The 23,591-nt window shown below is 37.6% G+C and overlaps 1 protein-coding gene across 1 annotated transcript in view; it reads left to right on the plus strand.

Annotated features, from left to right (window-relative positions):
* Positions 1-465: 465 nt before the first annotated feature.
* The window catches only part of SYNPO2 (synaptopodin 2), a 91,098-nt gene continuing 67,972 nt past the window's right edge, over positions 466-23,591 (plus strand). The window contains exon 1 of the mRNA XM_075709625.1: positions 466-594. Coding sequence (XP_075565740.1) covers positions 466-594 — 129 coding nt within the window. The remainder of the gene's footprint in view (positions 595-23,591) is intronic.

Below are 23,591 nucleotides of genomic sequence, written 5' to 3' on the forward strand. Positions count from 1 at the left end.
TGTGTTTCACTCGAGATGCTGCTTTCTTCTTTGTTTGGAGTATGAATGCAAAAAATGGGTAAATTAGAGTTACAAATGTCTGGCACCATTTACTAAAGTAAACTTACATCCTAAATTGTCACTGGGAAACGTACACTTCTTTTTGCTGTTGTTTTGATTTAGCTGTCACAAGAGTCATGTTTAAATACAGCCTTTTCTGCCTCATGAACGAGTCTCTTTGTGTGCATTTCTTCAACATTACTTACTTTACTTTGAAGGTGGGCTGAGCGTAGAAATCTGACGAAAGAGTGGGCTGTGCCCTTGATTGGAGGGAGCTCTTACATTCTTCTGAATAACTACATTTGTAGTGCAGTACACAGCAGCAGCAACAGTGTGGTGCTCTGGGTCTCCAGCTCTGCCTGGCAGACAAATCTCCAGCTCGCTGAACATCTGCAAGACAAATTTTTCATGCTCTTCTGTAAATGAATGCTGCCTAACTGCACCAGGAAAATGGGCACAGGGGATTATCTCTGCATTGCTATGAGTGGAGGGGCGCCTTGGGGCTTTAGATTGCAAGGTGGCAAGGAGCAAAAGCAGCCTTTGCAAATCGCCAAGGTAGGATCATGAGAGAAACATGTTATTGGTGTTTTGTGAACACGAGTGAAGAGAGTAGTTTGTTTAAATATATGCTGCTTCCAGTGAAATGGTTGGTGTGGACCTTATTGTGATGCTTGTTTGAATTTGCTAACGTTTTGCAGAGATTCTACAGGTGCTGATTATGTTTGTTTCAATAAAAAGGAATGATTACTTTCTGGTTAGCTTGCAAGTATTGCAAACATTTTCTTACATGTTAAAGGTTTGAAATTGTGAAATGATGTGTGCCTTTCAGCTCCTGTTTGATTCGCTTATGGTTTTGAATGCACTCAGCATATCGCAAAACTGAATCTCAGATTAGGAAATGCTGTTTCAGGCTTCTATTTATGATACTTTTTCTACTCTAGGCATAGAATAAATACAGCTTTATCATGAGAAAATGTTCTTACTATTTTGGGAATCCTGGAAAGCATTACACTGAGTTATCTCTGGTTTTGGAAAGTTATCCAGTCTTAGAAGCAGCTTTAATAGATGCCAAACATTCCCTCTTATATTTCATGAGCAACACTGAAAATTAATGGACTTTTCATAAATTACCTTCATGTATAAAATGAGAGCAAAGCAGACAGTAGACATTCAGAGTAAATAAAAAATGAGAATTGGTAACCTCAAGTTGCAAAAATAATAGTTAAAAAGTAGTTTTGTTAAAAATCAGTGCTCACTCCATTGCAACAGCTTCTCCACGGGGGCAACAATGAAGATTTGTCGTGATTATTAAGGCTTATGTAACTGCATGGGGCTGCATTCTGTTCTCCTAGACAAGAGGGACAAATTTTGTCCAGAGCTCCGAGGTCAGCAAAATACCACTGGTTGAAACGATACTGGGACTGATCATCATACAATGAATTCAGCCTTGTTAAACTGAGGGAGAGAGATTAAAACGTATCTTACCACCTCTTAGTATCTTGGTAATTTGGTACATTGAGTGTTAAGTTTTTTGTACTTTGATATAGTATTTTAGATCAGTAGTTTAGCTATTTAAGCTCTAACTTTCTTAAGCTGTCAATATATTTATTAATTAGTTACATTTAATTTACTGGATCAGTTAACTTTTCCACAAATCGCAGAAGCAGTAAGTCTACCTCATTTTATAAAAGAAGGTCCTTTTAGTTCCTCTGTCAAGAAAAGAACATCTTTCCCTTATTTTCAATGATTTCCAGCCCATCATATTAATCATATTCAGTAATAGAGCTATGATTTATTCAATGTATGTATCATCTTTTCTCATTACTGTTAAGGTTTTTGTTTGTTTTTATATTTTGAAAAACTTGAACATGTTTAAATTTTTTTCCTACCGATGGGCAACTGCTGCTTTGCAAGTAAAGCCACTGATAAGAGATGACAGTGGAATCCTGCCATCTAGTGAAAACTTGTAGCTAGAACTTAAAAAATTGTAAGTAACGGTAACAGGCAAGTGGCCTGGATTACATAAAACCAAAAGTAAAAAGCACAGTAGTTTGAACACAAGATTCTGATTAAGCTTTATTTTCCCTGATAAAAATGGGCTATTGGTTTGGTTTTTTTTTCATATTCGCATCCTAGACTGTGGCATCTAAGTCTGCGCTCTGTTTTACCACTAAAATTTGGGACTTGAGAACTAGATACATGGTAACAGTTTTGCCTTACTTCTAATGGGAAAATCCACCAGTAAAATAGCTCTAAATTCAGAAAAATAATAATATGTATTTTTTGGAAAAAATCAAAGAATCATGAGTTTGTTTTCTTGCAAATGAACCCAATCAAAAGGCCACGTAATACAATAGTTCAGAACACCCTTGGTAAGAGTACACGTGTATCAGCATATATAAGTGTTACAAGGATGGTGGATTGGGTGCGTTATGAGTTCCAGATCATTCACTTCTCCACGCTTAAGAGTTGGTCAGGATCAGTGAGATGTGAAAATTGACACTAGTATCTGGCTGAAAACCTGCAACTTAAGAGTTGACAGACCACAGCTTGCTTTGGGACTCACTTCTGTCGGCAGGCTTCGCCGTCCTCCCCGGGGAGCCTGGGCTCTCAGAGGCGCGCAGACGTGGGTCTCCAGGTCAGGCACCACCGGCAGGTTGAGGCACGGCGAGGTGGGGGGTCTGCAGCTACACTGTGTGTGACCTTTTCTGGGGAGAGGCAATGTTTTCAGCTTTTATTCTGTTATCTGTGAAAACTGAATCTAATAACTCATGAAAGAATGAAGAATTACCCAACTAGTGCATAGTAATTTTCCTACTGGCTCCAAAATCCAAAGGTTGTGTTTCCTAAACACAATAAAAAATCGCTTTGTTTTGTTTTGTTTTCAGTTCAAGGTTCACTTTTTCCACTGGTGCATACTAATGTACCTCCACGGAACCAGTGGGTTGTTGCCAATTTACACCAACCAAGATTTTGTCTGAAGTGTGTATTTCTGGTTTTGGTGTCTCTGCTCGCAGGAGCTGGGAAAGCTGCAGAGGGGTTGCTCGCCTGGTTGCCGACACAACCTGAGCACGGTGCACCCCTGGACTGCTGCAGAGGGAAGCGCACTCAGGCCCCGGTCGTGCGCAGAGCAGTGGTTGTGATACAGATCTAAAGGGGAGAGGGATGTGAAATGGAGGGAAATGAGATAATCCATGAAAATGTGGCAGGATACAAAAATCCCAAATTCACACTTCTCTACCCTTTTGATAAAGGAAACATACCGGTTTTAAAGCCAATGAAATCAGTCACTGCAGTTCACTGCCAGAAGCAACTTTTACCAGTTTGCTTTATGCTTTTTAAAATACTGTTTTACTACATTTATAAAAAAAATACGTAAAACCTCCCCCCATTGTTTGTTGCCTAGCTCTTAAAGCATATGTGCAAGTAGCATCCCCACTAAAATCAGTGAGAGTTTTGCCTGTAGTATGAAGTTTTGTCTTTCATTATCATGCAAAGTGTTAACAGAGAGATAGAGACAAATCTTTTGCCTTCCCAAGAAATATCTTGGTATTTTTTCTCACCAGCACATAAAATAGGAAACTTTCATCAGCAAATAATTTTACAACCATTAAATTAGAATCAAGACATTTCAGTAATTTGTTAGATGTGAGATTGCAACAAATGGATTTTTTTTTAAAGTATCATGAAGTATCATTTTGTCCATTTTTAACTCCTATTCAAAACATAAATTTTGAAAACATTTGACTCATTTTCTGTGGAGGCAAACAAACTGTTTAACACCCCTCCTCCTCCCAACCCTGGCTCCATACATGAACTTACTTTGTTATGTCCATTAACATAAAGATTTCATAAAAATGTATTTTAAGTTTAAAATAATTTGCATATTCTATATACTATTTGCATATTCTATATACTATCCACATATACCATAATGACTTTAAAAAAATCTACTTTAAATACTGTGTCAAAAGACATATTGTGCTAAGAAGGATATCCAATAAATGAACGTTATTTTTAAAAAAAAGATAATCAGGAGTATAAAGCTAAGGAAAACCGTGGTTGTATCAGTTGTGCTGTGTATGCACCATGACACTAAACCATGTCAGTATCGCACTGTAGGATAGCTTTCCCAAAGGAGGAGACGGTTGGGAAATCTCAGCACAGCGGTGACCCTAGATGGCTAAGAATTCAAGATATATAAGAGCAAAGTGACACGTGATGTCCTTTCTGTTTCCACTGTGAGATATATGAAAGAATGCTTTTTTAATGAGTATCATAGATTTTTCTCTTGTAAATCTCTTTGCAGTTTTTAATTTAAAATATATAAAAACTGTATGTACAAAATAATGAATGATTTTCTGGACCAGCATTTGAAAGAAAGTCCTGTGAGTTTTTGTACTAATACTTAACAATACGAGCTATGTTATATATAATGAAGCTATATGCTTTAAGAAGCATCTCTTCTGCAACAGGTAATTTCATGGAGTTGAACTACAGATGATTTAAATTTGTAATTCAACCATGATGTAACTCCATTAAATTATCTGGTTGCGATAGAGGCACATTATTCTCAGCATATTTGTTACCTACACCAAACAGCAATTTGATGAATTCATTGTTTGTATCCATCCAAGTCTTGCTAATTTAAGTTTGGGAACTTAAGCAAATAGTTCTAGTATTCAAGGGTGGTAAGTTCCATGACTCAGACCTCTAAGCACTTCCAAGGAAATTCAGTCCTCTTTTTCCTATCAGTATCCTAGAAGTAAAAATGAACAGATGCTTAAAAATCCATATGATCAGTTGTGTTGTAGGTTTTCACACTTGAGACATTGGGGAAACTAATGTTATTGAGACAAGGTGCCTCACTTGTTACTGAATTCAGATGACATCAGTTCTGGAAGTACTCTGGTCTATATGTAGTATATACAGAGATATTTCCACATACATACACCTCAGTAAGAAAGATATCTTCAAAGGGGATCATGTTGTCCTATTTTACACGTATGAAAGCATTCATCCTGACCTCTCCCTGATTCATCAGTGGCAGAACAATATGTAGTTGCCTATAGAGAAACAAACAGCGATTTTTTTTTTTAAAGTGCTGACAGATTTTATGTACTTCTTCAGCAACTTTTTTCAACTAAATTTTTTAGAAAAATAAAATAGTAATGTTTCCCTTCCTTTAATTTCTACCATGCCAGTTTGCCAGTGCATAACTACAATTACAATGCCTATCCTCTAAAATGTCAAGTTATTTGAAAGAACTTAATGGATATTTTGAAACTCTTAACAATGTGGTTTTGCACACTGAAAATTCTGCTCTACTACAGACATTTTCTTATGTCCAAACATGCCAAATATAATGCAATTTGCCATTGTTTTGTAAATGTTAACTATAGTGCTAATTAATCCTATGAAATACTTTGGTAATTCAGGGTTCAAATCCAAAGGCCTCAACTAGGCTTCATGCAAAACTTATACAGTTTGTGACTATTTTGCCAATTTCTGAAATAGATTGCTGCTGCTGCTGCACAGATAGTAGTTCTACCTTTGGCTCAGTAATGACATGTGACAACTGGCTGCCCGGTCATTTTAGACTTGTGCACTTGTCCATCAAAATGCTCAGATTTCAACTCAAGTCTCAGTTTCATCATTTTGGATTCATTGGAACCTGAAACTGAAAGTGAAACTCAAAGACTTGGGAACAACCTGAACCAACAGTGTGAAAAGTTGATGTCTGAATATGATTACTTAATGCTGGATGTATACAGAAGTGGGCTCTGTTGTGGTAGTTTGACTTTCTCCCTGCATTTATCTGAAATACTTGACACATGCAGAACAACCCCAAGCGGCCTTCATCAAGTTGACCTTTACACTTGGTCTAGTAGAAAAAATATAAAGGATAAGACATGTTAGCACAGTTGTGCTTTTGATCCTGAGGTAAGGCAAAGCATGTCACTGTCACATATAGGAGAGGTACGTTAGCACACCGTCGGTCCATCCGCAAAGTACATCAAAGCTGCTGGGTTTAAGGAAACTTTTTCAAGTTCCCGTCATTCTCTTACATTGTCACCATTGGCAAATGCTCACACTTCCAGGCAGAAAAACTAGGTTAGTAAAAGCTGAGATTCTGGTCACTACGTTCTAGTTGAGACATGATAAATATAGCTGTGTTATACCTGTGCTCCTAGCCCATTTCAGTGCTAAGTCACACAGATGAGTATAACCCATCAGTTGCTGAAGCAGTGGTTTTTTGCTCCCCTGCTTGCCTCTGCACTGATGGCCTAGGAGCACCATCCTCCCAGTAAGATGAAGGTAAGACACCATTCTGTGTTACCGATCATCTCCAGATGACATTAAAAGTCATCTTGGAGTTGGAGTTGGTGCTTTGGTGCTGTCTGCTTCTGAAAATACACTCATTAATGCATAGTGAAGTAGGACTAGGATCTTACTACACACTACTGTGTTTGAAATGAAGATGCTCAGCATGCTGTGTAAAGGCTCCATACTGAGCTAACATGACCCTGCTGGTATTTCCTTATTTGTATCAACTGACATTTTAAACAGAATTTGAATCCAACTTTATGCACTAGCAGTAGACAGAGCAAGCCATGTTTAAAACATGCTAGTTGAACTTTGGCAGCAAAGGAGGGGAGTCTAGAGTTAACCTACATGATTTAAACACAGCTTGCCTTACTTGGACTGCATTTAAAACTGTTTGTTTAAATTTGCGAGCTAATACATTTCCAAACATAGTTTGTCTTTGCAGCCTGGACAAACTCTTATTCTCAAATTCACTATTCAGACCATCTGACACAGCCAGTACTTGCTGATATTCAGAAAACCCTGTAAGGCGCATGTACGTATTCTTTCACATAAGGAGTTATGTGGAAAAATGTGGTTTTATCTATCTTTTCTGGAGATGATTTTGATTCCGTTATGAGCCTTGACCCAATTAACCATAACCATAACCAATACATTTTTGCACGTGTTTAGATGACATAGTTCAGCTTACTATTCTAAGTAAATGACAAAACTTCCATTGACAAACTGGGAAGAAGCCGGCCTTGTAGAGGTTAGGTTAATTTATTTTGCAAAACAAAGGAACAAGTGAAAGTTCCCAAAATCTACCTAAAATAGACCACTGCTAAATAACTTTGTTCCTGAAAATCTGCCATTGCTAGTTAGAAAAATAATGAGGAAAAAAAATTCATACACCTTTACCAGCAACGGTTTATATGTACTTCCAAAGGTGAGGGGTCCGCGTTTTCTAGTTTCAAACTTTTGCATTCCAGCTATTGTGCCAGTGGAAACGTTTAGTACTAAAGTCCCTTCTATTTGTTTAAAAACTGCAGGCTGAACTAGCACATGATTGTATACCCTGTTTTGGATGTACAGAACTACATACCAAGCTGGTTTTGGCATGCTTTCCACAGTATTTAGGCAAATACAAGCACGCTTTGGATACATGGTAGTATTCATTTGTGCTTGTTTCCAATAGATACTTTTTCCAACTCTCATGCTAGGAGAGTTTTCAATGGAACAGAATGAGCAACATAATTCACACTGATTTAAAATAAACAAACTAAAAAAACCGAACAGTGTATTCCTACTAAATTAGATTAGCTGCTTTGTATAGAGTGTTGCTTCATTTTTTAGTTTCTTTGCTAGAAACATTTAAAATACACTGCATGACATTATTATGTTTCATTGTTCTGTATTTTCTGCCATTGCATTCTTATTGTGAATGTGAATGTAATATTAAGACTTTTGGCCAAGTTCACATTAAAATATCACAACAGGAAATGTTGTTTACAAAGCCCTTTAGGATTGTGGCAGATCGTTTGAGAGGATACAGCTAGCAATTTATATGTATCATGGCTAAATACAGAACTCGGTGTTCTTCGTATTTACAGCCAAAATATTTAGAGCAGAAATTACTTTAAGGGACCATATTTCATGGGTTAAATGCTTAGCACTCTATAAAACGAGACTGATTTGCAGAGATAGCTTTAAGACGAACAGTTCTGTGCATGGAATTAACTGTGGACAAAAATGATAACATTTAGATTGCAACCAGTACTTACGAGCACTGATCGTTGGCTGGAACAAAACTGGCAGTAAAAAAACCCCCTGGATATCAGCTTGAAGGTTTTAAATTTCAGACCTAATGTACACAAGTTACACAGTGGATTTCTTTTTCCTTTTCTGTAATTTTTCCCATCTGTCCCATTTCATTAGAATCTGCAGTCCATAGTCAGTGTGGATGTTAGGATGAGACTAACACACATTTAGACTGAAACACTTCAGCGTGTACCAAAATCAAAGTGCTATTTTTTGGTTACCTGCCAATACAACATGGTGTTGAGCATGAAAGCCAAAAATCTTCAAAACACCTCAGCACCTTGCTCTCAGTGGGGTGCTAAGAACAGTGAAGAAGTGGCTGCTTTATTTGTTGCTTATGTGGAAGGTAAATTATTACAAAAACGTAGCCCTAAGCTCTCCAGAGCCAAGGGGCTTATACCCTGAGCTCTCTCTCATGTGCTGCAGTCTTGGGCACATCACAGAATCTTCTTTTCTCATTTAGCAGGGAAACGCTGTCTACAAGCCTTCTTTCTACTTCGACATAAATGTTATTTTGAATCCTTGAAGTTTCCTTCTTTGTTGATATCTCCTTCCTACATCTGGGATGGGGCGTCAAATGCATGGGTAACCTTTTGGTTCAAACGAGTTACATCATCCTCGACTGCAGAGCTGTAGGATCATTATTTTATAAACTTGCCTTTTTGTAAGTGTATTTCAGAAATACAGTCTCATTTGGGAAGCTGGATGCTTTGGTTTTTGTAAGCATGTTTTATATTACAATTGGTGAACTGGTGATGGTTCAAAACTATGAAGAAAGTAGATAAACTATGGTTTTCTATACTGCTGGTTTCATTTGATACGTTCTCTATAGCATAAACATGCCACGTATGGCATAAATTGCTATAATATTGAATTTCAAGAAAGTTTCTAAAATAAAGATAATGCAAGACAATCATATAACCATTGTGGCACTTTACAGTAACAGAAAGAAAAACAAATGGAATGACAGGGGAACTTTATTTCCCCTTCCTAGTACTCTCTGTCTAAAAGAAGGAGTATCAGGAACTGCTTGTTGTCTGCAGGCCAAGGTGACAAAGCCAAATCTTTGTTTTAAAAACCTAACAGTTGAAATTGCTACAAAGGAAGCCTTAACAAAGGAGTTACATTTTTTCCCATCAGTTCAATGGGAGCTTTGCCATTGACTTCAAAGGGCAAAGGACTGGACCTTAGTATGTATAATATAGTGCAGTTATTTAATTAGAAGCAGATATCATGAATAAAAATCCTCATTGGGAAGGGTGTAGCAGTTTTTGCTAGGGATCTACTTACTACAATTTTCTGTGTCTAGCAGAAGTCATTCCCATCAAAGGAACAAAAAAACCTTAGACTTTGGGGTATTCTGATAACACTGTTAAATACTGTAACTTTTTTCAAGTTATTTGGTCATTGCACATTTCATTTCCAATCTGTCTAGGAAGTCTTTGTAAGGACAAAGATACTTACTTGAAGACAATCAGTTTGCATATTTATAAGAGAGTGAAATGATTGCTAATAATAGGTACTAGACTGACATTACTAGAAACTAGAGGCCATTTATTACAAGACTGATAATGTATCAGTGTAAGCTAAGCAGAAAACGTAGACTGTGGACATATCTCTCAGTTGCAAATGTTTACTGGTTGAAGGGACTACTTGTAACTGCCCTCTTGCTTTCAACTCTGCAAACAGACAGGCTTGTGTTGGTTGAAATGAGCAGGTATTTCTTAAACAATTTTGATACCAGGGCTTTGCTAGTTCACCTCATTTTGCCGGAGAGCTCAGGGAACAATCATACAAGCAGCTCATCTATAGAAGATTTGAAGTGTAGTAACCTCCAGGTTAGGATAGGGAGGAGGAAAGAGAGAGGAGTGCCAAGCAGCTGTGGGTGGCAACCTTTGCAGCAGGCACAGCTGTGGCTGGACAAGTCAGACAGTAACTCCTTGTGTTGGCACACCCCTCTTCTTGTAGACGCATCTCCAACAGTTCAACTGACATCACTTTGGAAAGGCTCTAAGGGTCCTGCAAAAAAACCTGCTTTTCTTCCAGAAGAAAAGCATCTACATGGAGAATTGTGCAACAGTAATTACAATGGTTGTCTGTACCTGCATAATATCAGGTGTTTCCAAGATGTACTGCAATCAGCCATGAGTTTTATTAGCTTTACTCAACCACCACCACTAGTGCCCCTGAAGAGATCATCTCTCCATCTCTCTAAATCCTTGTCTTCTCTGCCAGAAATTCCTGCTCTGCTTTCTCTTATCATTCTCTTGGTAGTACTTTTATTTAAATACACAAGTCCAGCTACTTATTTAAGCATCACTTTCTGTGAATTCACTGAAAACGGGCGAACAATGCCTCAGACTTCAAACCCTGTTACTTTAGAACAGTGCCCATCACTTCCAGTGAACTTCCTTTGGACTGAAAGAAATACAGGAAACTTTCTGCTTTGCATGAACTCTCTCATTACAGAAATCTCTGAACTCCTAGAGCTTAACAGATGTGGCTGGAATAGACTGATCAGCATTTTGTTCCACAAATTACGTTTTCCTATTTTGCAGAGATCACTTCAAAGACTAGCTGCCATAAGCCACTGATTTAACTACAGAGGATGCATATGGAAATAATCTGAAAGGGATAAACAGCTTTATATATTATCATATATTCACAATGATCTTCCCACACACTGAAATAATACTTGCAGTATGGATAGTGTAAGACCTGCTTATAAAATTCTTCAAATTAGAAGAAAAATATCATTAAGCGTGGATGTTTTAAGCAAATTCTAACATGTAATACTATTTAATGCCTAAGGTCCTTACAGAGGAGCAGCTGTTTGATATCCTTCACTGAGAAAAGCCCAAAGTTTCAGAATTGTTGGCTTTCCAAAACACTTGATAAGTAGGAAATTAGAATGGTTTCACCTAAATCCTCAGTCAGTGGAATAAGTATGTTATGCTAGTCACTCTAAAACAAGCCATTCACAAACTTGGAGTGTTTTGTTACAATAATACATAATAAAATTATACTATTGTTTTATGAAACAAAATGTTAGTTTCAAAGTGTTATCTCATGGTATCCATCCTGACAGCCAAAGTTAGTCTTTAGATGTGCTGTGCATGTTTAGGAGTATCTAGGGGAAGATACTAGTCATTAAACTGAACTGGAAATCACAAGTAGAACACTGGTTCCTTTCAAGCTCGCAAATCCCTTTGCTAAGTGAATTAGCAGTGTGCTTTTAAGTCCAGACTGAATAATCACCTTTTCATGATACTGACATATTGATTATCACCCGGTGGTGTTCTTATTCACAATCCCCAAAATCATAGGTAAGTGAATGTAGACAGTTACACCTGTGGAGAAATTTTGGTTGCTAGCTTTAATGTTTTCTTATTGAAGCTGCTAAGTATTGTTCAGCTCAGTACCTCCCAGACCAAATAATTTCCAAGTGTAGAATTAATGCCTTCAAGATAAATATGTATATAAAACAAGTCAAGAATCACATAATATCAAATTAATCAAAATCATAGTATCAAAGTAATCATTCCAAATCTTCCTTTCACTTCTATTTATTATTCCCTGCATACAAATAGAATGTAATCCCCTTAAGGAGGGCTCCATAAATTTATACTAGGGTTTGATTTGTGGTTTTATAACACTATAATTAGGACACATTTTGATCTTTAAAAAACTAAGTAAAAAGGAGTATTTCAGAAGGCCTTAAGAAAGAGGCAGTCATAATCCTTTAAAGAGAAAACAGAAAAATATTTCTGCACCTATTTTACACCGTATTATGAACATTCAGTAGTAATATTACACATGACTATTGAATACAGGTAGTGAAATAATAATAAAAAAGAGCATAAAAACCCATTATATCAGACCTCAGCTTCTTCCAGCCCAATCTGACAATAGCCAGAGCAGACAGGACTGGGAGCCCTGGAGATACAAGAAGTCTCCCAGGTCTTGTATCCAATTTAAACCAAATTTTGAGCTATATTAAAATGATGTTTTTTCTAAATTCCTTATTATCCTGCTTTTCCTTTCTCCGCCCTCACTTTCAGTCATGACTTCAGTCAGTAATATTAGCTCTTCTAAAACCAGGTTATTTTACTAATCTGATGAAGGATAGAGTCCCATGAAATACACCAAAACCAAATCCAAGAATGCATCCTTGAACAGCTCGGGTGTTGGAAAGCTACCTGAGTTCTGCAGCTTGAGCCCATTTTCACTCGAATAATTTTAAATTAACAGATCAGTACAGGTGTGATCCAACTCATTTTTCCATGACTGAATCTTTAGTTGAAAGGCCTTGATTCATTTTCCGGATCAGCAGGATAATGTTACCAAAAGATTTCTGATTTCATGGCACAATTTGTGACTATAAAAAGGATTTGACTTTAAAACCTCTTGTCATTCTACAAAAGCAAAAATTTCCCAAACTCTCAGAGTGACAGTTTTGTTCCTCTACATTTACAGGAACAGTGACAACCAATCCAGTGAATCTAAATGTAGTGAGAGGACCATGAATGCCTCTTTTTCTACACTGGCAAGAACAGTACAAAGGGTACGATAATTAAGCCCGAGGAGATAGTTATCTTTGCGGCCTGTCATTTTTTTTAGTGTTGCTACATGAACAAACGGAGCACTGAAATGCATGGCCTGAGAACAATGGTGCCCAACCCCGTACCAGCCTTCTGGGTCATTCACTTCTTGTTTGCTTCCAGGCCTGATTTGCATAAGAGGCCTGGAAAAGTTGCAGAGACTGGGAATTAGCACAAAGTGATATTGGGCACTAATTGACTCAAGCAAAAACTAAAGATGCATTGGTCTGTTCAAATCGGGCTTGAATTCAGGCCTTCTGGATTGCTGCATCATCCAGCTCTGAAGAATTAAACCCTGGCATGGTTCATCAGCCGCTGGGTCGTGGGATAAAAATAGGAAGGCAGCAATGGGATCATGTTTTAGCACAGTCTTAGCTGAAACTGAAAAGGGTGGGAAAGAACCCTTCCTCTTATGAAAAATATTTTCTTTCCAGGTAATCTAGGCAACAGCATGGCAATCGAGCTCACCTAAAATGACAGCCAAACCAAGTCTTTCCCCAAAACCTTTTACTGCTCTAGACGCAAACATTTTTTTTTTTTTTTAAAGGCTGGAAAATATTCATTGTTCCATGTTTATGCGCAGGTGTGTTCTGTCAAGAACAAGGAACACAAATTATTTCAGTGACTGGATCAATCATGCTGGATGCACCCACAGTGACAATCATAGCTGTGGGAGTTACCTATGGCTTCAGTCCTGTTGCAGTGCCTCTTGCCTGTCTGTTAGCCAACTAAAAAGCTTCTTCCAACAGGTTTCCATCAGGTCATTATGAATAAGCCTTCAAATGAGACTTGTGCTGTCTGGCATCAACAGTTTCCGATGAGCATAATATTTTTAGTAATCCACGGATTGTGGGACTGAGTTTAATATCTGGAGAAGATCTCTGGTCCGCACGTGGTTGAAATACTGTGTGAATAGGTTTCTTTGTGATTGCCAGTCCCTTTTATATTGTAGGACTCTTGTATATTGTTCTCCTTACTGGGAGAGGAAACGATACGCTACAAAGTCCTCTCTGGTTTTATAGTTTCGTGGTATTATGGAAAGCAGCATTCTCCCTTGGGGATTCACATAATCTCATGTTATACCTGTATGTCACTTAAAGCAAAACTTACACATTGGCCCAAGTGAGTTTAGTTTCATTTAAAAGCTTCCTTGAACTTTTTTGATTTCTTTAGTTTTACATTTGTAAGATACTCTCAGGCCAGATGGTATTTACGGGTTTCATTCTGGCTATTTCACTTGGCTCCCTTAGCCCTTGTGTACCTCTTGTACCTCCATCATTTTAACACAGTCAGTCACAATCGAAACCAGTATCTCAAATACAGGTCCTGCCACAACTGCACTTGACTGGTCAGAAATATATCTGTATGACTGCTTTGCTTGGACTGAACACACAGCTAAGGAGCATTTAAGGCAAAATCCTCTCAGCAGCAAGCCCCAACTCCATCCGTCAGCTAATATTGGTTATTGTGAAGCAAGTATGTGTCTGGTGTCTGTCAGATCTGCTGAGGTTGTCCTTGTTGAAACATCCCTTCCATCTCTGGACCCCTCTTCTTTTTAATGCAGAAAGCTTTGCTGCACTCCTGTGGTGTCGGTCACGGATCAACACTTTCGCAGAGTAAAATACCCATGCAATGCGTGTGGAATACGGGGTGGGGGGCACGAGGGGAGAAGTTGGCCTTGGTCTCCTCTTTCTTCTCACAAATTACAGTAATCTCTGGCATCAAGGCTTCTTTCTTCAGGCACAGAGGATGAGAGAAAGTTTACTTCAATGTGCAGATTTCTGGTTTCTTCCATGCAAAAAGAAAAGAACTGGAAAGCAATCCCCTCTGATACAGTGACATTAAAATGCTCTTGCTCTGTGTTTTCTTTAAATTAATTATTAGGCTTAAGTTAATAAGAAAAAGGTAAGTTTCAGGGCAAAATAATATAGAGAAAAGGAAACTGGACACTGATTCTGACACTGAATTTAATTTATGAAGGTGCTGACCTGTGACATCTGTTTAAAGACTACGCAATCCTTAAAAAGTGTGCTTCCCAGCGAAACTTGAGAAGATACTAGCAGTTCGTATAACAGGACCTCTCCCTCAAAATTATATTAGTAAGAGAGGTGTCAGCAAAGTTTAAATCTTCTGAGGCAATCTGAGACAGATTATCTTCTTTTAGTGAAAAGAAGCACTGTACATTTCTACATTCAGTTGCTTAAAATGCCACTCTTGATCTTCAGTTGATTTTTAAATGACTTCTTACATCACAAGTATGCTGAAATTTGTGTTTGACTGTAAAGGTTTCTTAAACAGACAGCTATAAACAGTGCCATGAGACAAGGAGCTACACCACCCATCAATTTCCAATGTATATAGTAATGTGAATCATAGGGAAGCACTTGCTCGGGAAACAAATACAAAATCACAGAACTGATCCATATAAATGTCTTTTCAGTTCATAGCTGTGCCTTCACAAGTTCCTCCTAGCCTCTACTCCCTTTATTTGGTGCTTGGCATTTGGAAGAGTGCCACAGCTCAGGGCTGACTTTGCCATGACCACAGGTTTCCTGACACTCGGTCGAACAATCGTTCATGAATACCATGCTGTCATATTGTCAGATCTTCCTTCCGATTATTTTTTCTTTCATGAATAAGCTCTGAAAGCAGCACAATGCACACGAAAGGAGAGGACGGAGTGATTTCCATTTCCTCCTCTGCTCACGTCTCATGTTTTTAAGCTAGTATTTGACCTTTTTTGGGAGTTGACGCACTTTCCATAGATCTAAAGGGAAATACTACATGGAGGATTTTGGTTTTGTAGCTGCCAGAGCCTTAATTGCAGAAGTACTTACAAAAAGTGCCTCTTAACTCTGTACAAGCTACAGTTGTTTGTTGCTTTCTCATGTCGTAAAGGCAGTGCTCACTCTAAAAATCAAGTAACGAAGATCTGGCACAGTTTTGGATTTATACATACTAAGGTTACTGGGAGGTTCCATATGGCCATAACAATGCAACCGAGTTAGACGCATCATTTAATAGTTGAAAAATATGCAGGATATCTTGTAGCAAAGTTGGAGCAACAGTAGCCACACAAAATGAAAAGGAATGCTCTTGTCCTAAACTAATATAACTAGGGCTGTCAAAAACTTTCTATGACTATGTTGGGGTGAAATGTTCTGATGGCAAGTAGGTATTTTATAGCCACATGTTAATCTTCTTGAATGGGATGAGTTATTAAATTAAATCCTTAAAATGAATAGCCCTTTTATGTGCGCTTATATTTTCCAGATGTTTGATACAGTCAAGATTATCCTGTTCATTTGCATGTGCTTGTTTCTTTTGTTGTTATTTTTAGAAAATTCTTTAAAACTTACTATTATTCTAACATCTGAATAAGATTTGAAAATCTTTTTTTAGTCCCATAGCATTTTTGAATTATCTTTCTTAATCCTTATTTCTATTATTAATAGTTTTGGAAGAAGAGACAAAAGAACAGAAGCCTATCATGACTTCAGGTTCTAACATTTATTTCAATAACACTGTATAGAATAGGCCATACCTCTGTGGCATAACTTTCCAGAAGCTGATGGAGCTATGCTGGAAGAACTAGTGCATTTTCAGCAATGCTCAGGGGGAACAGAAAAAGGTTACATGGAAGAACATGACTGTAATTTGGGGTAACACAGTATTCTTCGGAACTATCATACTCTCATAGAGGGTTTCAGATCTTTAAGTTTACAAAATATGAAAGTTTGATAGCAGCAAAATCCAGGACTTAATTTCAACTAATTAAGCCAGTAGGATTTTGTCCTAGGTTTTGTCCCTGCTAATTGACTTTAACATTTACATGGAAGTTTAGTGAAATTATAATGCACAGTAACTATGACGTCTTTAAAAAACACAAAGCTTTTTACGTGTCCTCTTCCAATATAAAAATATCTAAGGTACCAACGCTTTCACACTTCAGTTCCTTGTCTTCAGGAAATGGAGATGTACCCATACATCTACCATGTGTGACTAGCTGATTGGTAGACCACAGCTGACTGACATACCGCATTTGTGAGCTATGCATCACTTAATGGAATTAGCAACAGCGGTGATACTTGTCTGTCATAATTTAGTAGTCCGTTTTTATAAAAATTACATCTATGCTAAAACTGAAAACTGTGCATCAAATGTAAATAATACCACTTTAAATTGTGATTTCGTTTTTCAAGGCCCTTCCTTCTTGACAGAAAGTTAATGCTGTGCGTTCAGTATGTGGCCATGTCCCTGCTGAGTCAGCCCCTGACTAATCCTAGCAAGAAATGTGTACCTGGGAGTTCTGACCACTTGCAGTAATTTCACTTTTTAAAAATCCCTTTGCAGAAGAGAGACTACTTCTAGTGTCCCAACCAAATTCCAACTTGTGCCTACGGTCTGATCACATTAGTTACCCTGTATCCCTTTCCTCTTTGAAAGTTTTGTTAGGAAAATATTACTTTATCTCCTAGAAGGCACACATAGGGGTGCTCTTGCTATAGGATTGCTGCATTTCATGAATGTGTGGGCTGCTGCCTTCTGGGTATATAACTGCATCCTTGACTTAGCCAACATGACTTAAAGGTGGCACAGATTTTGGCCAAAGGTCATTAAAGTACTTCAGAATCTATCTGGGATGAGAGATGCCATATTATGCTTGGGTTAGCACATAATAATAATACTGCAGAGGAAGATAATTAAATAAAATCATAGAAAATGTATGCCAAAGATCTGCTTGAAACAATACTCGTTTCTTATATTAAGAATTGTTAAAAATGGCAGCATTAAAAAACAACTGGCTCTTTCCCAAGCTATGTGCCATTTGGATTTCCTTAAAAATTCAATCTTTACAGCTTCTGAATAATGCAACCATTGTAATTCAAGGACGCTCCCCTGCTGGTTTTGATTAATTTATTTTAACAACACAGAAGAGGTCTTCTGTAGCTCCTCTGGTAATATAAATCCGTGTTACAAAGAATTCTGTTGTCTCCACCTCTCTAATAAACTATAGTGTCAGGGGTTCAGAGCTAAATGGATGGCAATACAACTTAAACAATTCATCTCTGCTTTTGCATCTGAATTTAGTATCAGGGGTTTTTCCCCTTCAACCCTTAGCTAGTGTATAACTATTCTTATTTCCCATCTAAGTAACACATCCAGTGAAATATTTTGATTTGTATGCAATAACACCCATTTTACACATTTAAAATTAGTATCTTGAAAAAAACTTACCTATAGTTGGGTATCTTAAAAAAAACCATAAAATAACCATGGCTATCTGGCCAACTTTTTAAAATTAATTGTGAGTCTCATGACATGCTATTTTCCTTACAGTACCAGATACTTAAATCTGGTTCTTACCTGAGTTACAGCTTTCATTAAAATTAGAATATGTTTCTGGATATTCTGGATTGCAAAGTGATCCTACCCACAGGAGGAAAAAAACAAGTAATTCCAAGTTTTTAATCTTTAAATCTTTTTTCATGTGGTACTAGAGAAATTGTTACTTACTAGTTGCAGGGCTAATGGAAGAAGCTTGGAAGGCCCGCAGTCTGAGAACAAAAAGGAGAGTGAGGGCACCTAAATACCTATTACAGTTTCTATGGACGGAAATTAAAACAACAGTGGTTTTCAGAGGTTACAGAAATTGTCACAGTGATGTGTGACATGTAGGTATTTTCCCAAATTCTAAGAACATGTGAATACTCTAGCATTCAAGCAGTACGATGAATTTTGGGAATCATACAGCACTTTAATAGAAATTGCTGTGTTAGCTCACATACAATTACATACTCTTGAACTGTTTTCATTCCACATAAATATTAAATACTTCTTTGTTTAAACTAATTTATTTAAAATATTGAGTAAAATGAAGTTAAACCATTTCCAAGCTGTTTCTTACAGATTTCTGGTAAACTAGCTGCTTGTTTGATGTCACATGTAATTTCAACACTACCCCTATGCGTGAGTGTATATACAGATGCTTTAGGCTAACATTAAACAATGTTCTATAGCTATGAATGTTTTTGTACTCCAAATAAAGTAGGTAGTGTTTTTATAACTATCAATTCTTGGGTTATGGAGAATGTCTTCAAATAGAAATGGAAAGAGGTTTATCATTACAAACAGGTCTCATTCCCTTAAAAGGAAGTTGTTTCTTTTTTCTTCTGCTTCTTTGGAGAACTGGCTACAAACTGGGAATGGTTATTGTATGACTCATTTGAGAAGAATAGCTACAGTGTAAAAAGTTCAGAAAGGATTTTAATAAAACCAAACCCAATTATCTTCTTTTTTGGGCACAATAAGGATAGTTTTAAAGAGAAAAATATCAATTTTTTCAGAATGCTGTAAATCAACATAATACCATAGTGTTTTAAAGGGAAGGGGGAAAAGGTCAGGAAAGAATAAAACATTTACCCCTCGTTTCAGTTCTATAGAAAAGACAGAAGTCTCCTTTCATAAGCAAACTTTACATTTCCTTTATTCTGGTCTGGCCTGGAAGTGAGCTCCTGCACCCACCAGTGCAAATCACTGACTGCCAAAAACACACAACAAACTTGGGAATCATCACTCACTTAGCTACGCACAGATAACGTGACTTTTCTACTGCACCCCATGTACTTCAGCTACTTGGGAATTCCTCAGAACCCCAACACTGTAAGTCAAACTGTTCACAATAATAAAATTATTTCAAATAAAACAACATTAATGACATAAGCAGCCATGCTGTGGCCATTAGAGACTGCAAACGCTACAAGTAAATATTACTGTATTATTCCCTGTGTCGCTTTCCCCACAATGGCTTAAAGGATACAGTAGGAAAGGTAGGACAGAAAAAGGCCCTTTCCAACTTGAATTTCTGTTATTGTTTATGATTCAGCATTTGAAACTTCTGGCATAACATAAGGACCTAAAAGAGCTTCTAGCTTTTGCTCACTGTGCCATTCAAAGGGGAGGCTGATCAGAAAGTAGGAGGCAGTATTCAGGTAATCATTGTATCCTTTCGTTACAACCCCTGTCTTAGTTTTTACAATGCTATATATGAAACCAGGTCTCCAACATGCCACTTAAAGTTCTGCTTTTCTGTGTGCTGCAACACTCAAGTGTCCTGTATTTCATTTACAGAAGGGAGAGAAGCCGGTGTTATGTCTCACAAAGCTAAGTTTTAATAGGGTTTATGATTGTTAGCATTAGGAATATGCATAGAAAAAGTGCATGCTAGCTGGGGTATGTATTTTCAAGATGCAGTAGCTGGGTGAGGGATGCTGACTGTTTAGCAAGTGTTCCATGCAAACGCAAATCTTTTTTAAGTTCAGCACTAGCTGTTTACATATTGCTACTCTAGCAAGAGAAGTTTGTACACAGCACCATGAACTATAAGAATCTGCTATGTAATCCTCCCTTTAAATAGCTAAGTGCTTAGATGTTTTTTTTATCTAAACCCCAAGCAATAGGGTCAGGATATTCTATTTATTGTGACAGTCAAACACAGTTTGATAGTTAAAGATCTGCTGAGCAGTCTGTAATAGTTTTTGTAAGAATATGTCTATTTAAAGTGTGTGAGATTAGAAGGGCAACCATGCTAATCATCGCATGTGGCTGCCAAAATTCTGTAGAAACCATCTGGAGGGAAACACAGTATACTGAAAAACATTATTTCGCCTTAAAGTTATAGGCCACCCTAAAGGAATAAAATTTCATGGGATAAGTAAGTAGCTTCAGATCAAGACACTTCTTCCTGTGCAGTCCAAAGAATACTATGCAGAAAGGATTTACAGTTATACCACTGTAAACAAAGACAATAATTCTTCTTCAGTCACAACACAAAGGTGTTAATATTTTTAAAGATTTTTATTTACTTTGTCCTTAGCGCACATATATTGTAAAGGAATTTGCTGCATTCATCACTTGTAGTCGAGGCATATTCTGTGTTCCCTTAAATATCAAACAACTATTATGTGGCTTCATTTTGATGTGAAAGTGCATGTCCAATATTGGCCATTTATATAAATTAAAGTCTCCAAAAGTGCTAGTAAGATTTTTTTTTTTTTTTTTAATTTCTCATGCTTGTAGCACTATGGAACTTTTCCCTGCGTGTTCCTCCTAAGACTGCTCCAACTGAGACTGAAGTTAATGGAAGGCGACCAAGTGATTTCAATGGGAGTTTCACATTTGGAAAGCAAAAACAGGACAGTATTTTGGCAAGACTGTCCATGTATCTGAATCCCTGTTCCTACGAAGTTTACAGGAAAATGCTGAACATTTCCAATTGTCATTAGACTAACTGCATTTGAATCTTCTTCTGAATATATGTAGAATATCCTGCAGTCTTCAAAGCTAAATTTTAAGAGAAAAAATGCTTCAGAGCCCTCTCCACCCTCCTTCTACGTTGCTAATGTTTGATCAGTTGAGAGTGTCCCGGCCAAACAAGGTTCACGGATGTATCACAAGCACTCAGCTTTTGCAAACCCAAGAATCTTGCATAACTTCAGGTGACTCTATGCTTTACAGTATAGCTCAGGCTTTACACTATACTGTAAAGGAGGACATGCACTGCTGATGCTTTATGATGTACCTTTGATGATGAGAGATTTACAGTTGCAGCCATAATTTACCATTGCAGTAGATTGTGGATAGACAGAATTTTAGAATTTGGATATTTTTAATGGATTTTTAAAAAATATATTTTGTAGATCTCTCATTTTAAAAAATGTTATGGGTGAAAGTGTTATTGCTGCCACTACTGTCCCACAGTGCTGTTCAGCGTGGGGACCTACTAAACATGTCGGGGCAATGAGGGCAATTGGGAGGGGAGGGCAAGGGGTCCTGCTGCTGGGAATGGGAGGTCAGGTGGGACAGGAGGCTCCTCTTTGCCTATCTAGTGCTCTGCCTGATAGCAAGGGGAGTGATATTGCAAAAGAGTGCAAAAGAGAGTCTGTGCTTCTTTTAAAGGCCTATCCTGGACCTGGTTGCCAGGGAGCTGCAGGAGGGAGAAGGCTGGCAGCAGACAGGGAAATCATTCAGTTGAATTCAATTACAGTGCATCAGTAGAACTAAGTGAACTATTAAAATAAACAGGCCCCCTAAATCAGAAATGGGTATGACCATACAAATTGGAGTCTTCACAGATTTGCTTTACAGTATATCGAGTTACTAGTGCTGTCTAACATGAGCCACTGCATTGCACAGTTGCAAACGTGCTCAGGACATGATTATGTTTAGGGTTGCACACGTGGCGTTGGCCCACCTTGGCCCCTCTGACATTGGTCATTTTTCAGGATCCATAGCAGGCAGCGATGCAGCAAGGCACTAATTTCCTACAGAGACTGAGGAGCTGCCACCTTAATTTGTGGATGAAAGGAAAACAGAAGCAACAACATGAGAGAATAGGACTGCGAGCAAAGCCTTCCTTCCCTCTTCTGCTGAGGACTCCTGCTGAACACCTGCAGAGAAGGCAATGGTTGCTCTAGAAGAGCAAAGACCAAACCATTGGCCAGGATATAACCCTAATTGAGCAGAAATAACCCAACAGTCTACTAATACCTTCAGATATCCTGGATCATTTTTCCTCTAAGTGGTAACTAATTGATTTAATGAGAAAGACTTCCTTGTTTAAAAGGAAGCATCCTCAGCATTTCCTGAAGACTGTAGATTTAATTTGTTCAGCAGTAGTACAGGTATTCATCAGCAAGTAAATACCTGATTTTAACTTAGAACAGGCATTGCACTTCATACTAAAGCCAGAGAAGGAAGAAACTGGGTATAAGTGACAAAGTACTGCTTGTAATTGAGACGAGTGGGTTTTATGAACAATGTAGGAGTATATTTTCCTTCTACTTAGACATCTTTTGTTTGACAGGAAATTTTGTAGATAGCTACATCTGAGTGAAAAATCACAGTGAAAAAATGTATTGATACATGAGAATAGTTAAGAGAAGGTCATGTATTGCAAGAGATTGGTACGTCATATATTCAGAATAATACAGTGTCCTACAGAGACAACATAGATACTTATTAGTGTTGAATAAAAATGTACCTTGTTTTTTGGGTGGTATTCTGGAATTACAATTTCCTGCTTAATAAAAAGAATAATAAATATAACGCAAGTGAATGAAGAGAACTGAAGGAAACAAGCTTCTCAAAAAGGTTCGCGCAGGAAGCAGCAAATATTTTATATCTGGAGAAGAAGACTCCAAAGAAAGTGCAGTGACAGTCTATAAAAAATGTTACCTCAAACTGTTCTGGAATTTGCAGTTGAGTTCCCCTTTCCTTCAAAGGTTCAAAATGACAAGTTTTTGCAAAGCAGAGTTCTCAAAATTTGTAAAAGGCTAATGGTTTGGTTTATAGTTTTCCCAGTGCAAAGCAAATGACTGGCAGAGGTCAAACATACAATTTGAAAGTTAAGTCCTATTCCCTAGTCCCTTTCCTGTTGCTGCCTCCTCTTAGTGCTCCATTCTACAGTTTTCTGAGTTCTCCTATGCATTATTTAGCAGCTTCAGCTCATAGCAACACAAAATTACACACAGCACCAGCAGAACTCCAACTTAACACTTCCATTTAGAAAAGTAATAAAAATGGTCCTAAGCTTTCAGTATGTATTTCAGGATGCTTGAGAACAAACTACAGGTGAGAATACTTCTGTTAGTTCAAATTAATAAATATAAATGTGCTCTTAAAACAGGTTCCATTCTAAAATGTGAATTTCTACACACAGGTTAACATCCTGCTGGGATTTAAACCAATCATTATGGAAGAAAACCTAACAGCTAATTCTGCTGGGGGAAAATATCCACACTTACAAGTTAGAATGTTCTTTTG

This window comes from Pelecanus crispus, chromosome 4 (assembly GCF_030463565.1).
Source record: "Pelecanus crispus isolate bPelCri1 chromosome 4, bPelCri1.pri, whole genome shotgun sequence".
Taxonomy (NCBI): Eukaryota; Metazoa; Chordata; class Aves; order Pelecaniformes; family Pelecanidae; genus Pelecanus; species Pelecanus crispus.